The 26,525-nt window shown below is 33.0% G+C and overlaps 1 protein-coding gene across 1 annotated transcript; it reads left to right on the top strand.

Moving 5' to 3' along the window:
- The first annotated feature begins 1,499 nt into the window (after positions 1-1,499).
- LOC126884318 (beta-galactosidase-1-like protein 3) lies at positions 1,500-24,880 on the top strand. Its single transcript, XM_050650257.1, has 4 exons — positions 1,500-2,018; positions 11,506-12,064; positions 21,392-21,973; positions 24,462-24,880. The coding sequence occupies exons 1-4, from the start codon at positions 1,539-1,541 to the stop codon at positions 24,830-24,832; spliced, it is 1,992 nt and encodes a 663-aa protein (XP_050506214.1). The 5' UTR covers positions 1,500-1,538; the 3' UTR covers positions 24,833-24,880.
- The last annotated feature ends 1,645 nt before the right edge of the window (positions 24,881-26,525 follow it).

The following is a 26,525-nucleotide window of genomic DNA, read 5'->3' as shown; positions in this document are numbered from 1 at the left end:
TCCGAAGTAAGAAATTAATATTTCATCAATAGAACGTCAAAATGATTAGCAAAATCTTAAAAAAATCGATTACAATTTAATTACTTTTTTGCGTTGTAAATATTAAGCGATAACAATTAAATAATAAATTTAAAAATTACCGGTGAAAGTTGCATTACTAATCCGCTAGGAGCGACACCAGCAAAGCTCAGAGCGTATACGCTCTGAGCTTCGCTGGTGTCGCTAACTAGCGGATTACTAATGCAACTTTCGCCGAAAACTTTTAAATTTATTATTTAATTTTTATCGCGTAATATTTACAACGCAAAAAAGTAATTAAATTGTAATCGATTTTTTTAAGATTTTGTTACAGTTGTTAACAGTATCTGCAGACTATAATCCAAATCAGTCATTAATACCGTGTCATCTGCATAGCGGATGTTATTTACTCTTTGACCGTTTATCCTGATTCCTTCTGAAGAGTGCGATAAAGCGTTCGCTAATATTAAACTCAGAGTAGACGTTAAACAGTATCAGTGGTAGCACACAACCCTGTCTGACACCTCGTTGTATTTCAGTAAATTAGCCTTGACATTGGTAACACATATGATTGCTGTCTGATTCCAATAAATAGCCTCTATAGTTTTAGAATCTTTTTGTCGACTCCGATGTCGTTCAATCTTTCTATCAAGGTCCTGTGCTGCACCCGCTCGAACGCTTTTTCAAAATCTATAAAACAGACAAAAAGGTCTGCTTGCTGATCTTTGCACCTTTGTGCCATAGTTTGAAGACAGAATATTGCTTCTTGTGTCCCCATACCTTTTCTGAAGCTAAATTGTTCTTGACCGGTGGCCTCGTCACATCTTCTATATATTCTGTTCTGTATGATTCGAATAAAAGCTTCAGAATGTTATTTAGTAGACTTATAATAGATCTACCAACAAGATTTTAAGTTTTCAAGAAAATTTTAATTTATTATATATGTACATTTACTAGAGTCACAAATAATTGTGTTAATCATATTATGATTTAATAGGTTATTGTCACAGGAGTCTTGTATAATTTAATTAAATAATTCACTTATTGTAATCATTATTACAGATCGTAAATAAATTGGATGTTAAAAAAAATTTTCTGGTAACAAAACATTTAAGTTTGTTTACTTGTCTATTGTTTTAATTTTCTTCTTCATTTCTTTCGATGTCTGCTCTGCTTTCTGTCGCAGTTGAGCACGAAACATCAAGAAAAAACAATAATTCAGGCATACCTACAGGAATAAACTCCGATGGCAATGTACTTTCCCAAAACACCTTTCCCTGAAGCCAATACTCCCTTATATTGAACTATTATTTTTTATATACTCAGTTTTTCATTAATAGATAAATAAAAAGGAATTTTATTTAAATTTAACATTTGTAAAATATATATTTGCCACTATAATGTATTTTTCTTAGAGATATACTGTAAAACGTGATAGTGGTTATCTCTAATTAATATAAATAAATAGTAATCTCCGATATCCTTTTGTTTATGGATATCATTTAAAACAAGACGGTATAATGAGGAATTTTAATTGTATTCTATGGTTTGCTTTTATGGCCAAATTAGTGTCCACTAACATCGATGGAAATTTGCCAACCTTATATCAGTATTATACAGAGGGAGGTATAAAAGCAGGTTTGAGTGATACCCAGTCTTATTTTACCCTTAACCACAAAAATATTACTATATTTAGTGGTTCTTTGCATTACTTTCGTGTTCCAAAAGTCTATTGGAGAGACAGATTGCGTAAGTACAGAGCAGCAGGATTAATAGCAATTCAGACTTACGTTCCCTGGAATCTTCATGAGTATCGCGAGAATGTTTTTGATTTCGGCTCTGGAGGAAGTGACTTTGAAGAGTTTCTTAATATTGTAGAATTTTTAAAACTAGCGAAAGAAGAGGATTTGTTTGTTATTCTTCGTCCGGGACCATTTATAGATTCTGAGTGGGAATTTGGCGGTTTGCCCAGTTGGTTGCTAAGATATAAAGGAATTAAGGTAATATTTAATTTTTGTAAAATAAATAATACTAAGTAGTTTGTATTTTACCATGTATTTACTAAATATCGATCGTATCAGCCAATAACGTCCATCTTTGAACGTAGACTTCCCCTCTTTTCTCCATTATTTTGCATAATGTGCTATTCGCATCCATTTCAATTCCATAGTTTATTTTATGTCGTCTGGCTATCTAAGTTTTGATCTTATTATAACTATGTTATTATGTATTGTTCTGAAGTTATTTCTTTGTGGCATTTATCTAATTTATTATTCTAATTGGGTGGGAAACAAGCCACAATTTAACTAGAAAAATGATTTTATTGACGTTTCGACTTCCACCTCGGACGTCGTTATCAATATAATTTTTTTTTAATTACATAAATGCCACTGTTCAATGTTCACATGTCAAAACTATTATTATATTTTTAATGGGTTAAATCTCTTATTATAACCCTTATTCTTAAAAAATTACCAGGCCAACCCTGTCCTGTCCAGTACCACCTAGTTCATCCCAACTTAATTCCATCCCTTCCAGTAGACAATATTTGACAATTTGCGATTGACAAAAATTCTCTTCTCCTACACCAGTCAAAGGGTGAGCTTCTCTCTCGTACCTCTCGCCACACGTGAGGGTGTAAACTCTCTGCTCTTTTCTCTACGATCTTTCGATGAATCATCGGTACCGCTCATCCCTTGACGGTACATCTCATCAATCTCTTTGTCTAGCGGCCACCCAAGATAGTCGATATCCGTTAAAACCGATACGAACAATCAAAAGTCGTGCACAAACAGTTAATTCGCCAGTGACGCCATACACGATTTCGCAGCAGTCAAAGCGCGAGGCACGTGGAACGGGAACAGTCAATGCGTGTGTGACCGACTTTAGTGCTTGGGACAAGATTTCACAGTTTGGTAAGACTTTTTATCTACATATAAATACAGGGTGTAACAAAAATACAGGTCATAAATTAAATCGCATATTCTGGGACCAAAAATAGTTCGAATGACCCTAACTAACCTTAGTACAAATATGCACACAAAAAAAGTTATAGCCCTTTGAAGTTAAAAAATGAAAATCGATTTTTTCGAATATATCAAAAACTATTTGAGATTTTTTATTGAAAATGGATATGTGGCATTCTTATGACAGGAGCATCTTAAAAAAAAATTATAGTGAAATTTGTGCTCCCCATAAAAATTTTATGGGGGTTTTGTTCCCTTAAACCCCCCCAAACTTTTCTGTACGTTCCAATTAAATTATTATTGTGGTACCATTAGTTAAACTCAATATTTTTAAAACTTTTTTGGCTCTTAGTATTTTTTCGATAAGGCAGTTTTTATCGAGTTGCGGCTTCTTTTTTAATATGTTTACATAAAAATTTTATGGGGGTTTTGTTCCTTTAAACCCCCCAAATGTTTGTGTACGCTCCAATTAAACTATTACTGCGATACCATTAGTTAAACAAAATGTTTTTAAAACTTTTTTGCCTCTTTGTATTTTTTCGAGAAGGCAACTTTTATCGAGATATGACTTCTTTTTTAATACGGTTCAAAATATACCTAAAAATGTAAATCATACATAAATTTTCATATTATTACCAAGTCTCCATAATCGTACTTACCATATACAAATATGTGGTGGATTTGACAAATATTCAAAATATCTCGATAAAAACTGACTTTTCGAAAAAGTACTGAGAGCCAAAAAAGCTTTAAAAATATTTTGTTTGAGTAATGGTACTACAATAATAATTTAATTGGAACGTACACAAAAGTTTGGGGGGGCTTAAAGGAACTAAACCCCCATAAAATTTTTATAGGGTGTCCAAATTTCACTATAATTTTTTCTTAAGATGCTACTGTCATAAGAATGCCATATGTCCATTTTCAATAAAAAATCTTTAATAGTTTTCGATATATTGGAAAAATCGATTTTCATTTTGTAACTTCAAAGGGTTGTAACTTTTTTTATATACACATTTGTACTAAGGTAAGTTTGGTTCAATCAAACTATTTTTGGTCCCAAAATATGTGATTAAATTTATGACCTGTATTTTCGTTACACCCTGTATTGTCTGTATAAAACCTTATACAGGGTGTTTCATTAATAATTGTCCATATAGTAACTGGGAAATCCTTAGCACAAAATACGAAGATTTAACCTAAAACACTTAAATAAAATGTTGTTCCTTACTGAGTTACAGGGTGTTTTATCTAAAAATTATTTTTGCTCAGCGTTTTAAAACTATTCGACGTATCCTTTTCATACTTGGTAGAAAGTATAAGTACTGTAAAAACTACTAAATTATGTTAAACAAACGTTTCTGCCTATTACCAGAGGCGTACGACGGGGGAAAGTGATTGGTTGACCCTTTCCAAATTCTACGCCACTGGCGGAATTGCTATTTTAGTTCAATTTTTGGATTCTCCAACATTTTCTATGAAAATAATATACTCTTCATTCGTAACTATAAAGTCATTAGTTTTCGAGATCTTTGAAGTTAAAAATGAAACGACACGGTTATTTTGATTAATGTATTGTGTCGCTTCATTTTTAATTTCAAATATCTCGAAAACTAATGACTTTATCGTTAAGAATGAAGAATATCTTATTTACATAAAAAGTATTGGAAAATCAAAAAATTACACTAAAATAGCAATTTCGTCAATGTCGTATAATTTGGAAAGGGTCAATCAGTCCCCCTGTCGTACGCCTCTGGTAGTAGCTAGAAACGTTTATTTATCTTAATTTAGTAGGGTGTACAGTACGTACACTTTCTGCCAAGTATGATAAGGATACGCCAAATAGTTTTAAAGTACTGGGTACAAATAATTTTTAAATTCTAATTACATGAACCATAATATCATAAATTAATCAAAATACCTGTGCCGTTTCATATTTAACTTCAAATATCTCGAAAACTAATAACTTTATCGTTACCAATTAAGAGTATATTATTTACGTAGAAAGTATTGGAGAATCTAAAAATGGCGCTAAATTAGTAATTCCTCCAGTGGCGTAGAATTTGAGAAGGGTCAACCATTCACCATCCCCTGTCGTACGCCTCTGCTAGTAGATAGAAAGGTTTGTTTATCATAATTTAGTAGTTTTTACAGTACTTATACTTTCTACCAAGTATGAAAAGGATACGTCGAACAGTTTTAAAATGCTGAGCAAAAATAATTTTTGAATTTTTAGATAAAACACCCTGTAACTCAGTAAGGAACCACATTTTATTTAAGTGTTTTAGGTTAAATCTTCGTATTTTGTGCTAAGGTTTCTCCAGTTCTATATGGACAATTATTAATGAAACACCCTGTATATTCCAACTTGAACCTAGTAATCCTCATACATACAGTCCACATTATACCCTATGAGATTATATTTATAATCTCACATATGTACTAGCTTTATCGTACAGCCACAAAGAAATAGCTTCAGAACAATATTAAAATACAAAATATTAATAAATTAAACAAAAATGTTGTTGCTTAGTAAAAAAATTCTTCTAATAATTTAATTTAATCTGACTCATTCATATCGGCAATTCAGACATATTATACAGTTTAAAGTAGAAGACTTTAAAATAATATTGCCAATATTTCGTCGCCTCAAAGCGATAGTAGGATATGTACATATCCTACTGTTGCACTAGTGCACCGTATATGCGTATATACCATACACATCGCATCGGTCCCATATGACTAACTGGTTGATCGGTGCACTAGTGCAACAGTAGGATATGTACATATCCTACTGTTGCTTTGAGGCGACGATTTATGAGTTGCGTTCCTGGGACGACTTTTTGAAAGATAGTTCATTCGATTACATGAAATCAACTTTAACTCAAGAATATACGAAAAAAAAACCGTCACAAAAAAAATTATATAAAATATAATGTACTAACAAATACTTACATTGTTCTTTTGGCTGTGCTTCTTGCTATGCCAATAACAGGTTCTGGTCGTATCTCTTGCCACTATCCTGGTAGGTCTGGATCCCTCGTATGAAAAAAGTTGATTAATAGCAAGCTGAAAATTTGTTAATAGCTTAAGGGTGTCTAGTCGGACAAACTTTGATATATAGGAACACTGGAACAGGGGAAGTTTTAATTGTGGAACAGGTTAAAAATTTGGAACGGTCAGACCACGAAAACGTCACATGTATTTTGTCCGACAGAACTTCCAATTGATTTGTTACCCTTTCATTAAACTCTCATGCAAAAAATCAGGCTGCTATTTGTCACCAAATGGGAATTATAATGAGTGGAACACGTAGAATATTTCAAATGAAAGGAATTAAGACAGGTGATAAATAGCAGTCTAATTTTTGCATGAGAGTTTAACGAAAGGGTAACAAATAAATTGGAAGTTCTGTCGGACAAAATGCATGTGACGTTATCGTGGTCTGACCGTTCCAAATTTTTAACCTATCAGTGTTCCCATATATTAAAGTTTGTCCGACTAGACACCCTTAAGCTATTAACAAATTTTCAGCTTGCTACATATTAATCAACTTTTTTTTTTCATACGCGGGATCCAGACCTACGGCAAGTAGGTCCATTTTTTCGTTCCCTTCAATACCGTATATCCAGGCCCCCAGAATAAACTTACTTTGATACTTTTTCCGAGCGGAAAAGAGAAGTCCAGTAGAACTTTATTTGTAGTTACTTTAGCTTCTCACAGCCCCTGTAATATCAAGGCAGTGAAGTGTTTGTTAACTATCTCACCTTGTTCAATTTGAGCTGGCTGTACCTTTAATTATCATACCCCTGGTATATAAGTTATTATTGATTTTACATTTTATAACCATGTTATAAATCGTACCGGTCAGATCGGAGGATATAAGCCCGAGCTCACTATGCAGGTAAGACTGAGTAGCCCGTCCCCAATACGGCCCGTTCTAATGGCTAATATGGAACCCCCATGGGTCTATAGCACCAAATAACATGTTTTAATAAGATCAATCCAAATAAACATCCAGGGGTTAATGCACAATGTGAGATATGCATAGGAGATATAGCTATGCCATTAACTGCAGATTTGTCAACTGAACACTACTTCTAATGACACGACATCTACAACATTCTTAATCAGCAAACCATCAGACAGCCATACCACAACAACTAACTTATCATATGATGCGATTTTTCTTGCAATGACTGTGCTCCCCAATCACGATGTGTAACAGCATCGAACTCGTGGAATGGATGAAATAAGGGTAAAAGTGTTACTTGGTGTTACCTGTCTCAGAAAACTGGCGAACTCCGTTACAGGATCCCTATCTAAAACGTTGTTTTATTGAACATTACAGTAGACTCTGACTTCCCCTAGGAGCCTGATCCAGTGCTTTTACTAGTTTTTTTATGGGAAGTTCTACTTGGGCCATATCTGAGGATGACGTCTGAGTATTACCGCCACCTTAAATCCTTTTATCATGTATGCTATATAATTTTTAGTCTCCTCGTTAGTGTCCTTAACCGGATAGGGTGGGTTTTACCATTTACGTCCTTCGAATTTTGTGTGGGTTTTCTTTAGTCCCGTTTCAGCTGTTGTTTTTTCTATTTCCGAATCTTCTTCTTTTGAGACCCGAATAGGCATTTGGTTTGGAGAATGAGTTCCTCTAGACTGTTTGTCATAACTGTCTCAGAGTCTATTTCATTCGAGACACTTGCTGGTTCAATATTTGGGACGAAGACGGAATTCACGACCGGACTCGCATCTATTCTAGTTATCTTTATGTTATTATTTCAAAACTCGAGAGGTCACTCATTTCTAAGTCCTCTTCATCTCTTTTTCCTTTTACTCATTGTTCTCACGAGTTGCTGTCGAAATGCTGTCAGGCACTGGGCACTTACTGCTATATGGCTTTAATTTCTCAGTCTTCGCCAGCCCTCTAGATTATCTCTTACGGAAACACTTTTTTTCCTTAACTATGCAGATACTGAGAACAATGGTATTACAAGTGAGGATTGGGAAGTGCAATGGTCGCAGCAAATCACACAATATAATGATCCAGTCGGGATATTTTTGATTTGCTAATTGAACATAGTGTTAGTGTACTTATGTGTGAGTATCTAACACAGCTGTATACCATATCCTCACTTAATCCGTGAGTATTTATTTACTCTTATACTGAATAAGATCGGCTCAGCTCAACTTCTATCGCCGATAGTGAAACACCAGATTAAAGATGATAGTACTTTATTTAAATCGACACTTGTAGCTCGGGAGAAATACAAAATAATAATATACTTGCTCTTACTGTCTGTGACACTGATTGGATGAATGATAACAATGATAATTAAAGTAACATCTTGACAGTATGAAGTGATTCAAATGAATGAATATTAATGTATGGTTATCTTGTAGTAGTATTTTTCTGGGTCAGGCCCACGCGTATTATTTAACAAATATCTTATTACCAAATATTAGAGAACAAAGGGTATATATTAATTTTGTTCTAGCAAACAGTCAAACTAGTCCTAAACCGTCAGCAAACAGTTGGTCAGTGAGAGAACATAATATCAAAGAAGACTAACACACCCACTGTTAGTATTCTTTGATAATACAGTCACCAGTGCCACAGCATATAAAACGCAACAGCAGTGACACACTAGAAGGCGGGAAAAGTTCGCGCACTATTACTGCGCAGATCGTCGGCCGTTTTTCGCGTAGTACCAGACAGTGTAGAAAATCGACAGTGTTGCCGATTTGTACATAATTTTTAGATTTACTTAACTTTTATGACATTCTGATAATAAATATTTTTTAACATAATTTTACACGTATGCCTGTGGCAATTATGTCAATAATTGGGACATAACACAAAATATTGCCGATGAATGGCGATTGTATTGTTAATCTTTTGCAGAAATTCCAGAAAATATTCAAAAAGAATCTCTTACGGGTAATAAAGTTAGTGCAAAAACTGATACTGCAGCAATGCAGAAATAAAAAAAATCACGTTTTCTAAGCCAAGCCGCACACCAAAGAAACATGAAACGAAAAACATGAAACATGAAACGAAAAACATGTTTCATGAAAAGAAAACACTGCTAAACAAATCTCAAAGTCCGTCTACCAATGAAACGAGTGTGATTCATGCTCATGACACATTTTTATTTTCGGAGAGTTTCATAAATGGCCGGATATATATTTGTTTAGCAGTGGTTTATTTCCATGAAACGTAATTTACGTTTCATGTTTCTTTGATGTGCGGCCTGCCTTAGATATCGTTGTCTGTCGACGTTTAAATGCGATCTGTGAGCAAATATTAAATTAGTGTTAGCAAAAGTGAAGGAGTAAAAGAATGTTACTCCTTTCAAACAGACAAAAAATGTTAAATTATTTTAATCACATAAAGTCTTTATTTTTACAAGACGAGGATGAGGAAATTTTATTTGAAAGCGTTCCAGATGTAGTTTTATTATAGTAATATATTACATATAATTTTGTTACAAGTATTTTTGAGTTAAAAAGTTGAATGATAGTATATTATTCAACGAGCATGTAATGATGGTTATTACTCACGATGATGAAGTTTGCGACACGAGCCGTAGGCGAGTGTCGTAATTCATCAGAGTGAGTAATAGCCATTACATGCAAGTAGAATACTATACTTTTTCTACGACCTTTTTTTAATTTTAATTAGTAAAACAACATCATTATCAACTAGTCGAGATTAAAATTAGATTTACAAAAATAAATTTTGTTTACCAATAGTACACGGCTGAATAATTGTTTCTTATTCTTGCAGTACCGTCTCCTATCGGAGGTTGGCTACCATCACAGCAATCTTAACTTTGTTGGCTGCAGCTCTGAACAACTGTATTGAACTGCACCCATACCACTCCCTTAAATTTTGCAACCAGGAAATCCTCCTACGTCCCACATTTCTCTTTCCCGAGATTTTTCCTTGGATTATGAGTCTTAGCAAAGAGTACTTTTCTCCTCTCATTATGTGGCCTAGATACTCCAGTTTTTTCGTTTGTATGGTTTTCATGACTTCGTTTTTATGACAATAATTGTTTACTTACTATTAATTAGCAATGCTCTCTTAATTATGTATTGTAAAAGACACAACAAGAAATAGTCAATTCAAATTATTTTCATTTCCCAAAAATACAAGTATTTTGTACCTACTGTCATTGTAATAAATAGGAAATGGCTATTACCGGTGCGTGGACGTATTTTTAAAAAGTTATAATGCACATTTATATTTAACTATATATTATAATATAACAATATAACTATCTAACTTTTTGGTGGCTCACACATGCATGTTCTTGGCTTAACACTGATGATGGATTACTTGTTAATCCGAAAACGTTTTGTTTTGTAATGTAACCCTTATAAGGGTCTTTTAAATATGCATTCTACAAAGGATCCTGTATTTTTTATCTATAATAATATGTTATAATATATTTAGAATATACAAGATAACTTTATAAAATAGACACAACATAAGTTTTAAATTCCAATTAACACACCAAATACGTCACTGTCATTGAAAATGGTAAACGTCAAAATTAATAACAGTAAACAAGGTATAAAAGTAAAAAATATACTAACGCATTGTTACAGTTAAAAAGCCTTTAAACATTTTTCGAAGTTAATTATTGATATACATTACAATAATTATTGTGTTAAATAAACAAGTTTAAGTACTTAAGTAATTTTATTTGCAGTTTATATAAGACTAAAATTAAAAGTCACATTCGCCAGTTGAACCTAACTTCAGCCCGTGAGTAATGAACTATTACTCACGGGTAAAGTAATGGGTGTTATTATGTATTCAAAAATAGCGAATAATGAGCATATTATTAAACGGTCGTAAAAAAATAACTTTTTCTTAATGTATTTTTATTACCCTTAGAAATATAATTTCATATAGTGACATCGGCAACACTGATGAACGAACACATAACATCACCACTGAGATGTACTACGCAAAAAATGGCGACTCTGTACTTTTCAACTTCAAAGGCGGCATCGGAAGTGTCCTTGCTGGTCTAGTTTATTATGCTGTGCCAGTTCTATTCCCTCTACTCGCGCTGGTCCACTATTCGCTGATGGTTTCAAACCGTTTGAAACTGATGCTAGAACAAACCTATTAACTCATCAAATTTTATGTGCAATTGTCCAAATTATTGTTTATGATTCGAAATAGTTAACTAAATTAGCAGACCGCACACGTTTTAAAATAATAACAAATTGCTTTAATATGATATACAGAGTGATAAAAATATTGTTTAATATCGGATGTGAAAATTGAATATTTGAGATTAAACATACCATACCTTATGCACAACTTGTCCTATATGTACTTAGGGCGTTCCCTTTTAGCCATCGTAACATAATTTTTCATGTACTTATCGTTTATTATCATAAAATATAGTAGTTTATATGTAAAATGTCATAAGAAAATATTTTCAGAACCACATGATTTTATAATAAGTAACTGCATTTTTTGTTATTTTAGGTAAGAACGAGTAATAAACTTTATCTACATTTTGTAAACGTTTATTTTCAAAAATTAATTGAATATATCACCCCTCTGCAATTTACAAAAGGTGGACCCATAATAGCAATCCAAATAGAAAATGAGTATGGAAATACAAATGATGGAATTCATCCTGTAGATATCAACTACCTTATAACTTTAAAAAATATTTTACGTCAATATGGAATTGTTGAACTTTTGTTTACCTCGGATACTCCATCTGCAGGATTTACTGGCACTGTTCCAGGTGTATTGGCCACAGCTAATTTTCAAAATAATCCAATTTTGGAATTAAACATACTAAAACAATTTCAACCAAATAAACCCTTAATGGTAACTGAATATTGGACCGGGTGGTTTGATCATTGGACAGAAAAACATCAAACCAGGTCTGTTGAAGATTATGGAAGGGTTTTAGATAAAATTTTAAGCTGCCAAGCATCAGTAAATCTATATATGTTTCACGGTGGTACCAGTTGGGGATTTATGAGTGGCGCAGAGTTAAAAAACAAATCTGTTAAGGAAATTGACAACAAAGGTAAATGTATTACATTTCTTAATATGACGGCTACTACTCAAGTTATGACATTGAGAAAAGAATATGCATAGCTCCGGTGAAATTTTACTTTCACATGAAACAAATAATTCTCCTACTAATTATATTGTTGTTACTCCATCATACATATCTCTCAATAAATTCACACATTGATCGAAATCTCCTTTCTTATGAGTTCCACAGAAACTCTCGAGTCACCCTATCATACGCTGTATCAAGATTACTGAATATCATATGATCATTAGTATATTGAGATATTATATTTTTTATCAGCTGCCTTACTAGACGAAATCATTTAGCACAAAATAAATCAATTTTAAATACAGCACCTAGAGATTTGCAGTTTTTGCATTATGTTCAGGATGACGTCAGGAAAAAAGTCTACTATTCAAAAGTGGCTGTAAATGCATAATTTCACTTTAAAGGGTATAAAATACATCCGAAACTGCATAAAAATATCAAGATTAGTATATTAAGGACCAAATTTTGTTATTCGGGGGAACTGATGGCGTATTCGTGTTCAGCAACACCAAAAACCATAAGTAAACCGTTTGAATCAATTTAATGCCGAAAACTATCTAGAGAAGTTGAAGAGAAGATGACCAGCCTTAGGCACCAGGTGCTCTGTGGCTCGGATTGGATGGCGTATCAGTGTTCAGCAACCCCAAAAAGTCATGAGGTATCCGTTTGCATCAATTTAATGCCGAAACCCTCGAAACTCCAGAAGATTACGTGCCGTAGGCACAATGTGCTCCATGGGTCGGTCTGATGGTGTATTCATGTTCGCAACCCCAAAAACCCAAAAGTAATCCGTTTGCATCAATCTAATACCGGAGACTCTCGAAACTCCAGAAGATAAGGTGCCTTAGGCACCAGGTACTCCGGTGTCTGCTCTGATGGTGTATTCGTGTTCAGCAAGCCCAAAACCTATAAGTAATTCGTTCGAATCAATATAGTACCGAAGACCCTCGAAACTCCAGAAGACCCTTTTATTGATCTTGGGCAAAAGTTGCTCAGGGAGTTGGTTTTGATGGCATATTAATGTTTAGCGACCTCAAAAATCCTCCTGTAGTCCATTTGCATCAATTAAATGCCGAAATACCTCGAAACTCCAGAAATAACGTTGCTTGCAGTGGTCCTGGGCACCAGGTGCTCCGGAGGTCGGTTCTGATTGCGTATTAGTTTTAAGTGACCTCAAAAATCCTCCTAGAATCCATTTGTTTCAATTAAATGCCGAAATCCCTCGAAACTCCAGAAGATGACGTGCCCTAAGTAGTGACCCTGGGCATCAGGTATTTCGGAGGTCAATTATGATGGCCTATTCGTGTTTAACGATCCCAAAAGCCCATGGATAGTCCGTTTGCATCGATTTAATGCCGACAACCCTCGAAACTCTAGAAGATGACGTCCCTTGCAGTGATCTTGGGCACCAGGTGATGTGGGGGGTCAGTTCTGATGGCGGATTCGTGTTCAGTGACGCCAAAAACCCTCCGAATAACAAAACTTGGTCCTTAGTATACTTATTTTGACATGTTAATGCACTTTTGGATGTATTTTATGCATTTGAAAGTGCAAATATGCATTTCGTCCCATTTTTGAATAGTAGACTTTTTTCCTGACGTCATCATGAACACCATACAAAAAATTACGTCTCTAGGTGCTGTATTTACAAATCGATTTATTCGGGTGTTTTTAGTGCTAAATGCCCCGGTCTATACGAAAGAAATTTCATGTACTGTTGCCCTGCATAAATTCAAACTTCTTTTCCGATATTTGGGATTGTTCATGTACCTATATGTTACAGTTCAAGTTGATTATCCAGTTGGAGTTGACTTTTCCTAGTTCGAGTCGGCTCAAACGGCTGGTTTTAGTAAAAGTTGATTATAAATATAAAATGAAGATTTTTATTCAACATTTACTAGTAAAAGTAGACTCCAACTAGTTAAAGTATACTATTTCCAATGCCATTTAGTAAAAGTTGATTCAAACAAACAACCGATTCTAGAAATTAAATGTTACTGTATATTATGCTCAAATGGTGATATTTATAGTCCAGGCTGTATCGTCGCCCCCGTTAGGTAAATTATTCCAGTTCGATTTTTTTGCATAAACTTACTCAAAAAGACGTCCTTATAACGAATCCACAGGGTGTCAGGTGGTACCGTAATCGAAAAATTATTTAAACAATTTTTTAAACAAATTCACAAAAAAAATTCACTTCGGACATTTTTTTACATCATCATTTGGGTCATTCGGAGCAAAAGAGGTCTTTTGTGATTTTTCTGTAAAATTTATTGTTCTCGAGTTATACGCGATTTAAAATTTGAAAAATGCAAAAATGACCATTTTCAAGGCTTAATAAGTCAGTTAAAAATTATTATTATGAAAGTCAGAAAGTCACCAAATCAAATTTTAACGACCCCCCTACAAGGTACTGAAGAAATATTTGTCATTATTGTATTACTAAGCTGTTAGTTTTAATTATTAACAATGAGCGCTAGGAGCGTATTGAGGCGGCTGTCAATGTGAGTGCGACTGAGATGCACCATTGGACGGTCGGAATGGAGGATCTTACTCGCACTCACATTGACGGCCGTCTCAATACGCTTTTAGCGCTCATTGTTGATAATTAAAAATAACAGCTTAGTAATAAAATAATGACAAAAATTTCTTAAGGATCTTGTAGGGGGGGCTTTAAACTTTAATCGAGTTTTTAAACTTTAATAATAGTTTTTAATCGAGTTATTAAGCCTTAAAAATGGTCATTTCGCATTTTTCAAATTTGAAATCGCGTATAACTCGAAAACTATCAATTTTAGAGAAAAATCACAAGAGACCTTTTTTGCTCCGAATGACCAAAATAATCTAAAGAAATTTGCCCGGAGTGAAATACTTAGTTATTTATAAAACAGTTCGTGAAGTATGCTTTTTGCGCACATACGCGATGTTTAGAGCAGGAGCGGATCCGAGTGCTATACATCGCCTAAGTTCGCAAAAATTACTTCACGCACAGTTTCATACAATATTTTATCTACCAAAAAACAAATAAAAAACTGCAACTCTTCGTCACTGGAATACATTCCTATTTTACAATTTTTTAGAACTTTGACATTTAAAAATTCAAACGTCTATCAAACCACAAAACTGTCAAAACTTTTTTTGTAATTTATTGCTCACATGTCATCACCATGACAAGGCGAAAGTTAAGGATATTTGATTATATGAAAGTGTGCTAAAAAACAGTGCGAAAAAGTAAATCCCATTTAAAATACATTATTACTTCAGGCACACTTTAAACCTTCATGTTCTGCTATCTATATTTACAATTTTCACACAATAAAATCTTATACATAATATGAGGTAGAGTAGATAAGAATATTTTTGAGAATTTGGTTAACAAAAATTGGTTAAACAATTTTTCGACCGCGGTACCGCCTGACACTGTGTATTTGTTATAAGGATGTATTTGTTTGAGTAAGTTTGTGCAAAAAAAAAATCAAATCAGAATAATTTACCTAACATGGGCGATGTTACAGCCTGGACTAATAAGTAGTTGAAACGGTCAAAACAAAGAGACGCACACTCATCAAAAATGCACGTGAGATTATACTCGTATAAATTGTATAATCTACTTTTACTAACAAGAGTTAGAAAGAGTCAACTTCAACTAGTAAAAGTTGATTTAAATTTTTCAAATCAACTTTTACTGCTCGTTTCAGTTGGAGTTGACTCGAACTAGGAAAAGTCAACTATAACTGAGAATCAACTTGAACTGTAACATATAAGTACATATATCAATTACACGCTTCCATATTTTCATCACCCTGTAGTTTATGCGTTATTGAATATATGTATCTCCTTTTATTGTATAGGTACAAATAACAAGAATAAAAAAACCGCTAAACGCCGTAAAAATGAGTGGCGCATACAATATCCCAGTTACAAATGAATATTAGGTACGTGGCGCGAAAATCTATTTTCATTTTACAAGATTTGTTGTAAAAGGTATATTTTAAAATACCCTAAATAAGGGTCACATTAAAACAAAACGTTTTCGGATTAAGAAATCCATCATCAGTGTTTCTAAAAACCAAAAAATAGCATGCCTGAGCCACCAAAATGTGTTGGGTAAAACCACTTTAAATGTGAACAATTATGTTATGTTACAAGTTTATATTAATAGTTTAATGATGTTGCAGATATGCCTGTATATTACCCAAGGCAACACAGGACTCTTCACACGTGGTTGGAATTTTTTTTTGGAGAATTAAAACCTCACATATTGGATTTCAATGGCCAACTCAATATTAAGAAGTGTTAGTTTTATATCGAAAAAATCAATGTTTTTAATAAGTTTTCTGCTAATAACTCTAAAAGTTTCCTTTTTATCAAAACAGCTTTACTTAACAAAAATGTACATTTTGAAAAAGTAAACAAAACGTTTTTTAATTTTCTTTAAGACCAATAGTAATCGAGCTATACTTTATTATATATGTTAGCTCTTCTTCGTCAAATGCTAAATATTGCAGTTTCAAAATCAAAAGACGGGAAAACTATGCATTTTTCAAGGATAACTTGTTCAAATTAATTTAAAGTATTTAAAAATATCTATCTCCAGAAATAAAAAAGAGTCTCTAGCTCAAAATTTAAGTGACTTATAATGAAAAGAATGTCAATCCCTATTTTTTTTCAGCGAAAAAGTGATCGGAAGCAACCCCCTAATCAGCACCCCAATTAAAATTAGTCATTGATCTTATTTGGTCTTCTTTATTTATATATTACTGATAGGTTCTAGAAGTTTGACCGGCTTAAAATGATTAGTTTAAAAAAAAATGGAGTCAAAAGCAAATAACGAATTTTTGTAGTTTGGAAAAATATGGCCTTTTCTTCAGAATAGAAAGATTGGCATCAGAAATACAAAAAGATGTTTAAATATGAAATTGTAGTCTATTTAATTTCCAAGAACCTGGTTTGCAAAAATTGTTTCTACGGCAAAAATTGAGTGAGATATTAACAATTAAAACTTGTAATAACATGCAAAAACCACCTTTACCAACCCTTTCAAAGTCACCCGTGTTGAGCTGACCCCCCACCCCCCCACTTGCAAAAATCAAAAAACAAATAGCCCTGATTTATGAGCTATTTATGAGCTCTCATATTCCGCAAACTAAAAATTTTGAGCTCGTTCCACTGAGCAGGAATTTGATACTTTAGTGGGGGGGCTGAGTCCACTCCCCCCACTACTTAAAAATAGGAATATTGAATCGGTTTTTGCGGCAGAATTACGAGCTATTTATGAGCTCTTGAAATTATATAGTTTAGATTTTTGAGCTCATCCCCTTCACCCCCAAACAACCCTTTAATTGATTTAACTTAAGAGAAAAATGCTTAGAAAACTTAAAATATATCGTATTGCGGATATAATTCCTATAGCTTATATACTCTAAGAATAAACTATTAAACCACGTGCATTTCGATTATTGAGCTACAACCCCTTCGCAAGAAAACCACCCTATCTTCCCGGCTTAAGAGAAAGTTGTACTTAAAATGCATTAAACTAATTATTTGGCGACTACATATCATTGAATAATTTATAAGCTTCCAAATTACGCGCATTTAGATCAGTAAATTGCAATTTATTTTGTATAGTGCAGTCACTGAAGGTAAAAATCAACGATTACCTTCAATTTCGGTGAACCTTCATCGATTTTCACGAAAATTGGTCAGTGGTTAGAGGATACGTCAAGAAACAAAGGTGACATGGTACCACCTTGCGCCTTTACCCTGAGGGTGGATACCGCCCCTTCTCGGGGGTGAAAATTGTTTTATTAAAAATAACTGCACAAATCAATAAAAGAACAAATTAAAAGCAAAATTTATTATATAAAGTTAATAAAATAAGTCAATACTTTTTAAGTTATTAAAGATCAAAGATTTTAACTATTCGTGAAAAAAATGCATGTTATGAAGCGGTTTTTCGTAAATCACTGAAAAACTGTAAGTTTTTACAAAAAAGTTAATAGTAGTTTAATTCGTATAGCTTATATTCTAAGAATAAACTCTTAAATCACGCGCCTTTCGATTATAGAGCTACAACCTCTTCGTAAGAAAACCATCCCATATTCCCGGCTTAAGAGAGAGTTGTACTTAAAATAATTTAAATTAATTATTTGGCGACTACATATCGTTTAATAATTTATGAGCTTGCAAAATATACGCATCTCAATTATTGAATTGCCATTTTCTTTCTATAGTGCAGTCACTGAAGGTAAAAATCAACTATGACCTTCGATTTCGGTAAATCTCCATTCATTTTCACGAAAATTGGTGAGCGGATTTTGATGCCATCAACTTTTTCTGGAGCTCATTTTTGATAGGTATTTCTAAGTACTTTGACAAGCATTTAGTACCTAAGTGTTATAAAATGCATCTCTTTCCCGTTATTTCAGCTTGAATTCTTAGATTTGAATAGTCGCAGAAACAATATATATTTAATTACCAATAACTTACTTTAAATTAACACTAAAGGATTTTTCAAGTAAGCAATTTATTATATTTCTTATTAGCTTTAATTTTAGTGATGAACACTTTTTTGTAAAAACTTACAGTTTTTGAGTTATTTATGAAAAATCGCTTTAAAGCATGCATTTTCTTTTACAAAAATTAAAATATTTGATCTTTAATAACTCAAAAAGTATTGATTTATTTTAATAACATTATATAACAAATTTTGCTTACAATTTGTCCCTCTCTCGATTTGTGGGGTTATTTTTAATAAAGTAATTTTCACCCCCGAGAAGGGGTGACATATAGCCCAGGTTAAAACCCCAAGTTGTTATTGTTAATTCGTGGAAATGAATGGAGATTTACCGAAATCGAAGGTCATAGTTGATTTTTACCTTCAGTGACTGCACTATAGAAAGAAAATGGCAATTCAATAATTGAGATGCGCATATTTTGCGAGCTCATAAATTATTAAACGATATCTAGTCGCCAAATAATTTATTTAAATTATTTTAAGTACAACTCTCTCTTAAGCCGGGAATATGGGATGGTTTTCTTACGAAAGGGTTGTAGCTCTATAATCGAAAGGCGCGTGATTTAAGAGTTTATTCTTAGAATATAAGCTATACGAATTAAACTACTATTAACTTTTTTGTAAAAACTTACAATTTTTCAGTGATTTACGAAAAACCGCTTCATAACATGCATTTTTTTCACGAATAATTAAAATCTTTGATCTTTAATAACTTAAAAAGTATTGACTTATTGTTATTCTGAAGCTATTTCCTTGTGGCATTTTTATAATTAAGTATTTTCTATTTTGACAATTTATTTTAATTCAATAATTTATTTTAATAGTATTTTATATTTTGACAACGAAACCCGATTTGGGCTTCGAAACGTTAATAAATTAATTTTTTAGTAAAATTGTGGCTTATTTCCCATAGAAAATACTTAATTATTGACTTATTTTATTAACTTTATATATTAAATTTTGCTTTTAATTTGTTCCTTTATTGATTTGTGCAGTTATTTTTAATAAAACAATTTTCACCCCGAGAAGGGGCGGTATCCACCCTCAGGGTAAAGGCGCAAGGTGGTACCATGTCACCTTTGTTTCTTGACGTATCCTCTAACCACTGACCAATTTTCGTGAAAATCGATGAAGGTTCACCGAAATTGAAGGTAATCGTTGATTTTTACCTTCAGTGACTGCACTATACAAAATAAATTGCAATTTACTGATCTAAATGCGCGTAATTTGGAAGCCTATAAATTATTCAATGATATGTAATCGCCAAATAATTAGTTTAATGCATTTTAAGTACAACTTTCTCTTAAGCCGGGAAGATAGGGTGGTTTTCTTGCGAAGGGGTTGTAGCTCAATAATCGAAATGCACGTGGTTTAATAGTTTATTCTTAGAGTATATAAGCTATAGGAATTATATCCGCAATACGATATATTTTAAGTTTTCTCAGCATTTTTCTATTAAGTTAAATCAATTAAAGGGTTGTTTGGGGGTGAAGGGGATGAGCTCAAAAATCTAAACTATATAATTTCAAGAGCTCATAAATAGCTCGTAATTCTGCCGCAAAAACCGATTCAATATTCCTATTTTTAAGTAGTGGGGGGCTGCTGACTCAGCCCCCCCCCCACCAAAGTATCAAATTCCTGCTCAGTGGAACGAGCTCAAAATTTTTAGTTTGCGGAATATGAGAGCTCATAAATAGCTCATAAATCAGGGCTATTTGTTTTTTGCAAGTGGGGGTGGCCAGCTCAACACGGGTTTCAAAGTCACCCCTTTTTTCGACTGAGGATTTTTAAAAATTTAATATTTATAGACTTAAAGATCATGTAAAAACCTATAAAATTCTTTTCTACCAAACTTTCTAAGATAAAAAATAAAAAAGTTACGGTTAAAAAAATCACTATATTTTTTTGAAAAAAAAAAAGGAGAAATCCAATTGGAAGCATAATAATGCCACCACAAAACTGGTGTTAAAAGCGAATAACGAATTTTTGTAGTTTGGTAAAAAATGCCATTTTCTTCAGAATAGAAAGATTAGCATTAGAGATACAAAAAAAATGTTTAAATATGAAATTGTAGATTATTTAATTCCTAAGAACTTGGTTTGAAAAAAATTTTTCTACGGCAAAAATTGAGTGAATCGTAAATGAGTATATCGAAAAACATTGATTTTTCGATATAAAACTAACACTTTCGATAGCGAATAAATCGAAAACTATTAATTTTATCAAAAAAATATATAGAACATTTTTTGCCTAGAATGAATGTTTTTATCAACTTTTGCGGTCAAAATATAATAAAAATTTGTACCCCCGAGATGGGGTGGCAACCACCCCCATGGTAAAAGCGCCTTTAGGCGTCATATAGATTTTGTTCCTTGGACTATCCACTACTTATTCTCAAATTTTCAAGCAAATCGATCCATTCTGTAAAAATTGCGAGGTGAAAAGCTTCGGTTCCTGGACTATAGGGAGAAGGAGAAATATACCTACACACAACCAAATATAAAACGAGCCGATATTTGATATGTTTCATATACATAAACGAGGTTATCCTGTAGGTGTTATTAGTTATTTTAAACATCTTTCATCTATGCCCTTTTATATTTTGAAACTCGCTGATGAATTCAAATGCTCATTGAAAATATTTTCAACGAGTGTATGGTTTCAAGTACTTCCGACGTGAAGCACTTCTGATCGTCGATAATAACAAGAATGAACTATTATTGTATCATCAATAGGTAGTACCGATATCACTAATATAATATTTCTTGTAGGATTTGATCCAATAGTAACAACTTATGATTACAACGCTCCCATTTCTGAAGCTGGAGATTACGCGGACAAGTATTTTAAAACCATTGAACTCATAACTAAATATGATAAACTTAAAATAAAAAAGCCGTCAGTACCAAATCTACAGCAACGTATAATCTACCCAGAAATTAATATTATAGGTGAAATATCAATGAATGAAATGTTAAAACAAATTCCTAGCGTTTATGTAGATACGCTTTTACCTATGGAATTGCTGCCAATAAACAACGGGTCAGGACAGAGTTATGGTTACATCATTTATAAAAAATCACACATAGACATCCCGGAACGTTCAATTTTAAAAATTTTCGGAAGAGTATGTGATACTGTTTTAGTTCTTGTCAATGGAGAGCTTCAAAATAAAATTTTGGAATCTAAAGACGATCTAAACGAATTCGGGTTTTGGAGAAAAAAGGATTCTGCTTTAACTCTTGGTGATAATTTTATTCGAAATGCTACTTTAGAACTTATAGTAGAAAACTGGGGCCGAGTTAATTACGGATATTTGGAGCAATTTAATCAATTTAAAGGACTTTGGCAAGGTAAGGGTAACGATAGCTTATAAAATTAATTTTTGTTAGAAATCAAAGCTGTTCTAATAAGCTCGTAATCATAGATAGTAACAAAATATTGAATTCACGTATTCAATATTTTTAAAGAATCTATCAAATGACACCAAACACGAGCCCCCACGGAGGTGGGGTGGGGGCTTATTTTAAATCCAAAGTTTGTCTATGATGTTTGTCCCGTACAGGTCTATGATGTTTAGTGGATAGTTTTAAAAATCAGTAGGTATTTATTTGTTTGCAAAACATTAATTTCATTCAAATATTAATTTTTTAATTAAAATAAATATAATTTTTCATTCTATAATGTTGGATAATTTTATTTTATTCTGCTAAAAAGTCTGTAAACAAATTTACTATAAACAGATGCATTATATTAATGTCTGATCCTAAGTATCTTTTAAAGAACGTAACATCTCATTAAATTAAAATTGTTCTAAACGGCGACTTTATTTTTTATTTAGCGTGTGGCATTTCGACACATTTATAAGATTACAATAAACATTACAATAAACGTTAAAATTGACTCAATATAAAAATACATACCCAATTTATAGGCGAACGTCAAGGTTTTTTTATGTAATTCATCGACTCGATCGTCGCAAGCAGGAAATCTCGTAAACTGCCCTCAAGGAACTCGCTGTTGGCACTCCTCCGTTATGTGCTTGATAGATTGGACCTCGCGGCAGCTGCATGACGGTAATGGTAGCTTACTCCATTGTTCAACATGTACGCACATCGACCATGTTGAGTTCTGATGCGATTAAGTGTGCACCAGGTGTTAAGTGATAGGTCAAATCCAGGAGGTGTCTCCGTGATGCAAGGTATGACTGTATTTGGTTGAGCTTCCGACCATTCATGGATCCATTTGGTGATCATGTTAAAACCGGTGGCTGCGGCTAATTCTGCGGTTTGCATTGGAGATTTTCTGGAGCGCAGTCGACTTTTGGTTGCATCTTCTATATAGTTATGAATCGGCAGCGCCGTATTGCTAAAGATCTTGTTATAGATATATTCCTTGGTAGCAGATTGAATCGGCGAAGGTGTGGTGATGGAATGTCGCTTAGCACTGCTAGCCAATGGGTTGGTGTAGATTGGTGTAGATGGACATTATTTTTTTAGTGAGCACTGTTGATCCAAAATTAAATGGCGAAAATATTAATTGATCGATAATTAATTGTTTTTTTATTTTTTATATTTTCATGACAATAGAAGATTCATATTTAACCCAAACAAAGGCTGATGGCACAAAAACAAAAGTTCCCTACTTTTGATTAAAAACTTTTCCGTTTGTAAATACTAATCTCTAAATGATTATAAAATTTCACTATAAACTTTTAAAGCTTTGCTTTAGCGTTTTAATAGATTTGGTTTTATTTGGTTAATACACTGCATGTGAATAATTTTTTACTTGTAAGTTACAATTTAATATTGGCTACGAGGACGTTTACTTAGTTGTATTGGTAGTAGTCCAATCAAATAGAATTAAATATTGTACATGTAAATCAAAATGTAATTCCGTACCTACAGGTTGAAACAAATTTTATATCAAAGTTTAGATGAAAACAAAAGATATTTTCAAGAAAATATATGATTCATATAAGGGGATCATTGTTTATAATGAAAAATGGGTAATTTTTGCAAAAAACTTACCTACTTTTTACCTAGGCCCCGGGCGTGAAATACACATTTTTTTTACTATACATACAATATATAATATTAATTTGTCTATTAAAAACACAGATACAACTTTAAAAATTTAAAACTTGTTTATTTATCTAAAATAGTAACATTTAATACACAAAGTAAGCAGATAAATAATATCTCATAAACTATTAAATATTTTTCAACCAATTTTTTTGGCTTTGTACTGGTAATATAACGCAACTTTTCTTGCTAAATAATAGTTATTTATGTATCAAGGGCATAAAATAGATGTTTATACCCTAAGGGCGACAAGCTTATATGTCGCCTGAGGGTATAAACATCTAATAATGCAAGTGGTACATACAAAACTTTATGTCATACCGGTTCATCGCATCAATTAAAGTTTTAATTTTATTTTATATTAATTAGAAGTAATATTGTATCGGAACAAGGATTTAGTACCGTTGCTAGGATAGTGATGTTGGTTAGCAATTTGTTATTAACGTAAACAACGTTTTGTTTCTTTTACTGGGCTATATAGTAGTAAGATAGTTGCTAAATTAGTAATTCTTATTAAAATATACATTACAACTACCTCAAGATCAAAGTCTCAAGTCTCAAACGGCACAAACCATTAAAATGGTTTCACTTTTAATATAAATAATTTTAAAAATACTATTTTTTACGAGTTCAGAAATAATATATGTATTTTTAAATTAATTTTGGTGTTCTCTAATCTGGGAATAATGTTACAAAATGCCACACCTTTCTAGATATTTTTTCTTTCTTATTTAAATGATTTTTTTTTTACTTTTAGGCAATGTGACACTCAATGACCGCTTAATAAAATTTGACACCATTTTTCCCCTACAGTTTACAAAATCTTGGATAAAAAATATAAGTAGTTGGAAAAATCCTACTTTTTGTGATGGACCAAAGTTATATAGAGCTGTACTAGAAATAAATGATTTGAGGGATACATATGTGGACATGAGAAACTGGAATAAAGGAATCATTATTGTTAATGGATTCGTATTAGCCAGATATTTAAAACTTGGACCTCAATTAAGTTACTATTTACCTGCACCATTTTTAAAATATGGAAAAAATGAGATACTAATCTTTGAACATTTTTCACCTTCCAAAACTATTAATTTTACAGATCGTCTTTTATTTGGTAACTCTTAACATATTGTAGCAATATTACAGTTGAAATAAAACTCACAGTTTGATTTATCTACGACTATATTTATTTATACAAATTTACACTTCCAAATTCTATCTACCACTAACTTAATTTACAAAATCGCACGTTACACCAAACGTTATGTTCTGGAACATTCAGGAAAGATCCGCGCGCATCTCTAGCCCCGCTTGGTCGATTCTCTGACGTCACGTCACGTCTACTGTTCTCCGGATCTTTCTAGCCTAGCTTCTAGCTCCCACACCTAGAAATTCAGGTACCTTAAGCTAGCATGGCCACATGAGCAAAACCCAATTTAACCTATTCCATAATTTTTCACCAATTTTTCACTAATTTATTACCACCCTAATAATTTTTCACCCCTTAACCCCACTTCAGGAGAGATGTCACGCTAGCTTAATATTCAAGCTAGCAAAATTCTCGATAAAATGGCATTGCATGAGCGGAATCCAATTTAACCTATGCAATAATTTTTCACCCATGTTAAACTAATTTATTACCACCCTAATAATTTTTCACCCCTTAACCCCGCTTCAGGAGAGATGTCACGCTAGCTTAACATTCAAGCTAGCAAAATTCTCGATAAAACGGCATTGCATGAGCGGAATCCAATTTAACCTATGCAATAATTTTTCACCCATGCTAAACTAATTTATTACCACCCTAATAATTTTTCACCTCTTAACCCCGCTTCAGGAGAGATGTCACGCTAGCTTAACATTCAAGCTAGCAAAATTCTCGATAAAACGGCATTGCATGAGCGGAATCAAATTTAACCTATGCAATAATTTTTCACCCATGTTAAACTAATTTATTACCACCCTAATAATTTTTCACCCCTTAACCCCGCTTCAGGAGAGATGTCACGCTAGCTTAATATTCAAGCTAGCAAAATTCTCGATAAAACGGCATTGCATGAGCGAAATCAAATTTAACCTATGCAATAATTTTTCACCCATGTTAGACGAATTTATTACCACCCTAATAATTTTTCACCCCTTAACCCCACTTCAGGAGAGATGTCACGCTAGCTTAATATTCAAGCTAGCAAAATTCTCGATAAAACGGCATTCCATGAGCGGAATCAAATTTAACCTATGCAATAATTTTTCACCCATGTTAAACTAATTTATTACCACCCTAATAATTTTTCACCCCTTAACCCCACTTCAGGAGAGATGTCACGCTAGCTTAATATTCAAGCTAGTAAAATTCTCAATAAAACGGCATTGCATGAGCGGAATCCAATTTAACCTATGCAATAATGTTTCACCCATGTTAAACTAATTTATTACGACCCTAATAATTTTTCACCCCTTAACCCCGCTTCAGGAGAGATGTCACGCTAGCTTAACATTCAAGCTAGCAAAATTCTCGATAAAACGGCATTGCATGAGCGAAATCAAATTTAACCTATGCAATAATTTTTCACCCATGTTAAACGAATTTATTACCACCCTAATAATTTTTCACCCCTTAACCCGGTTTCAGGAGAGATGTCACGCTAGCTTAATATTCAAGCTAGCAAAATTCTCGATAAAACGGCATTGCATGAGCGGAATCCAATTTAACCTATGCAATAATTTTTCACCCATACTAAACTAATTTACTACCACCCTAATAATTTTTCACCCCTTAACCCCGCTTCAGGAGAGATGTCACGCTAGCTTGACATTC

Source organism: Diabrotica virgifera, chromosome 5 (assembly GCF_917563875.1).
Source record: "Diabrotica virgifera virgifera chromosome 5, PGI_DIABVI_V3a".
NCBI lineage: Eukaryota > Metazoa > Arthropoda > Insecta > Coleoptera > Chrysomelidae > Diabrotica > Diabrotica virgifera.
This window is presented reverse-complemented; position numbering and strand designations above follow the sequence as displayed.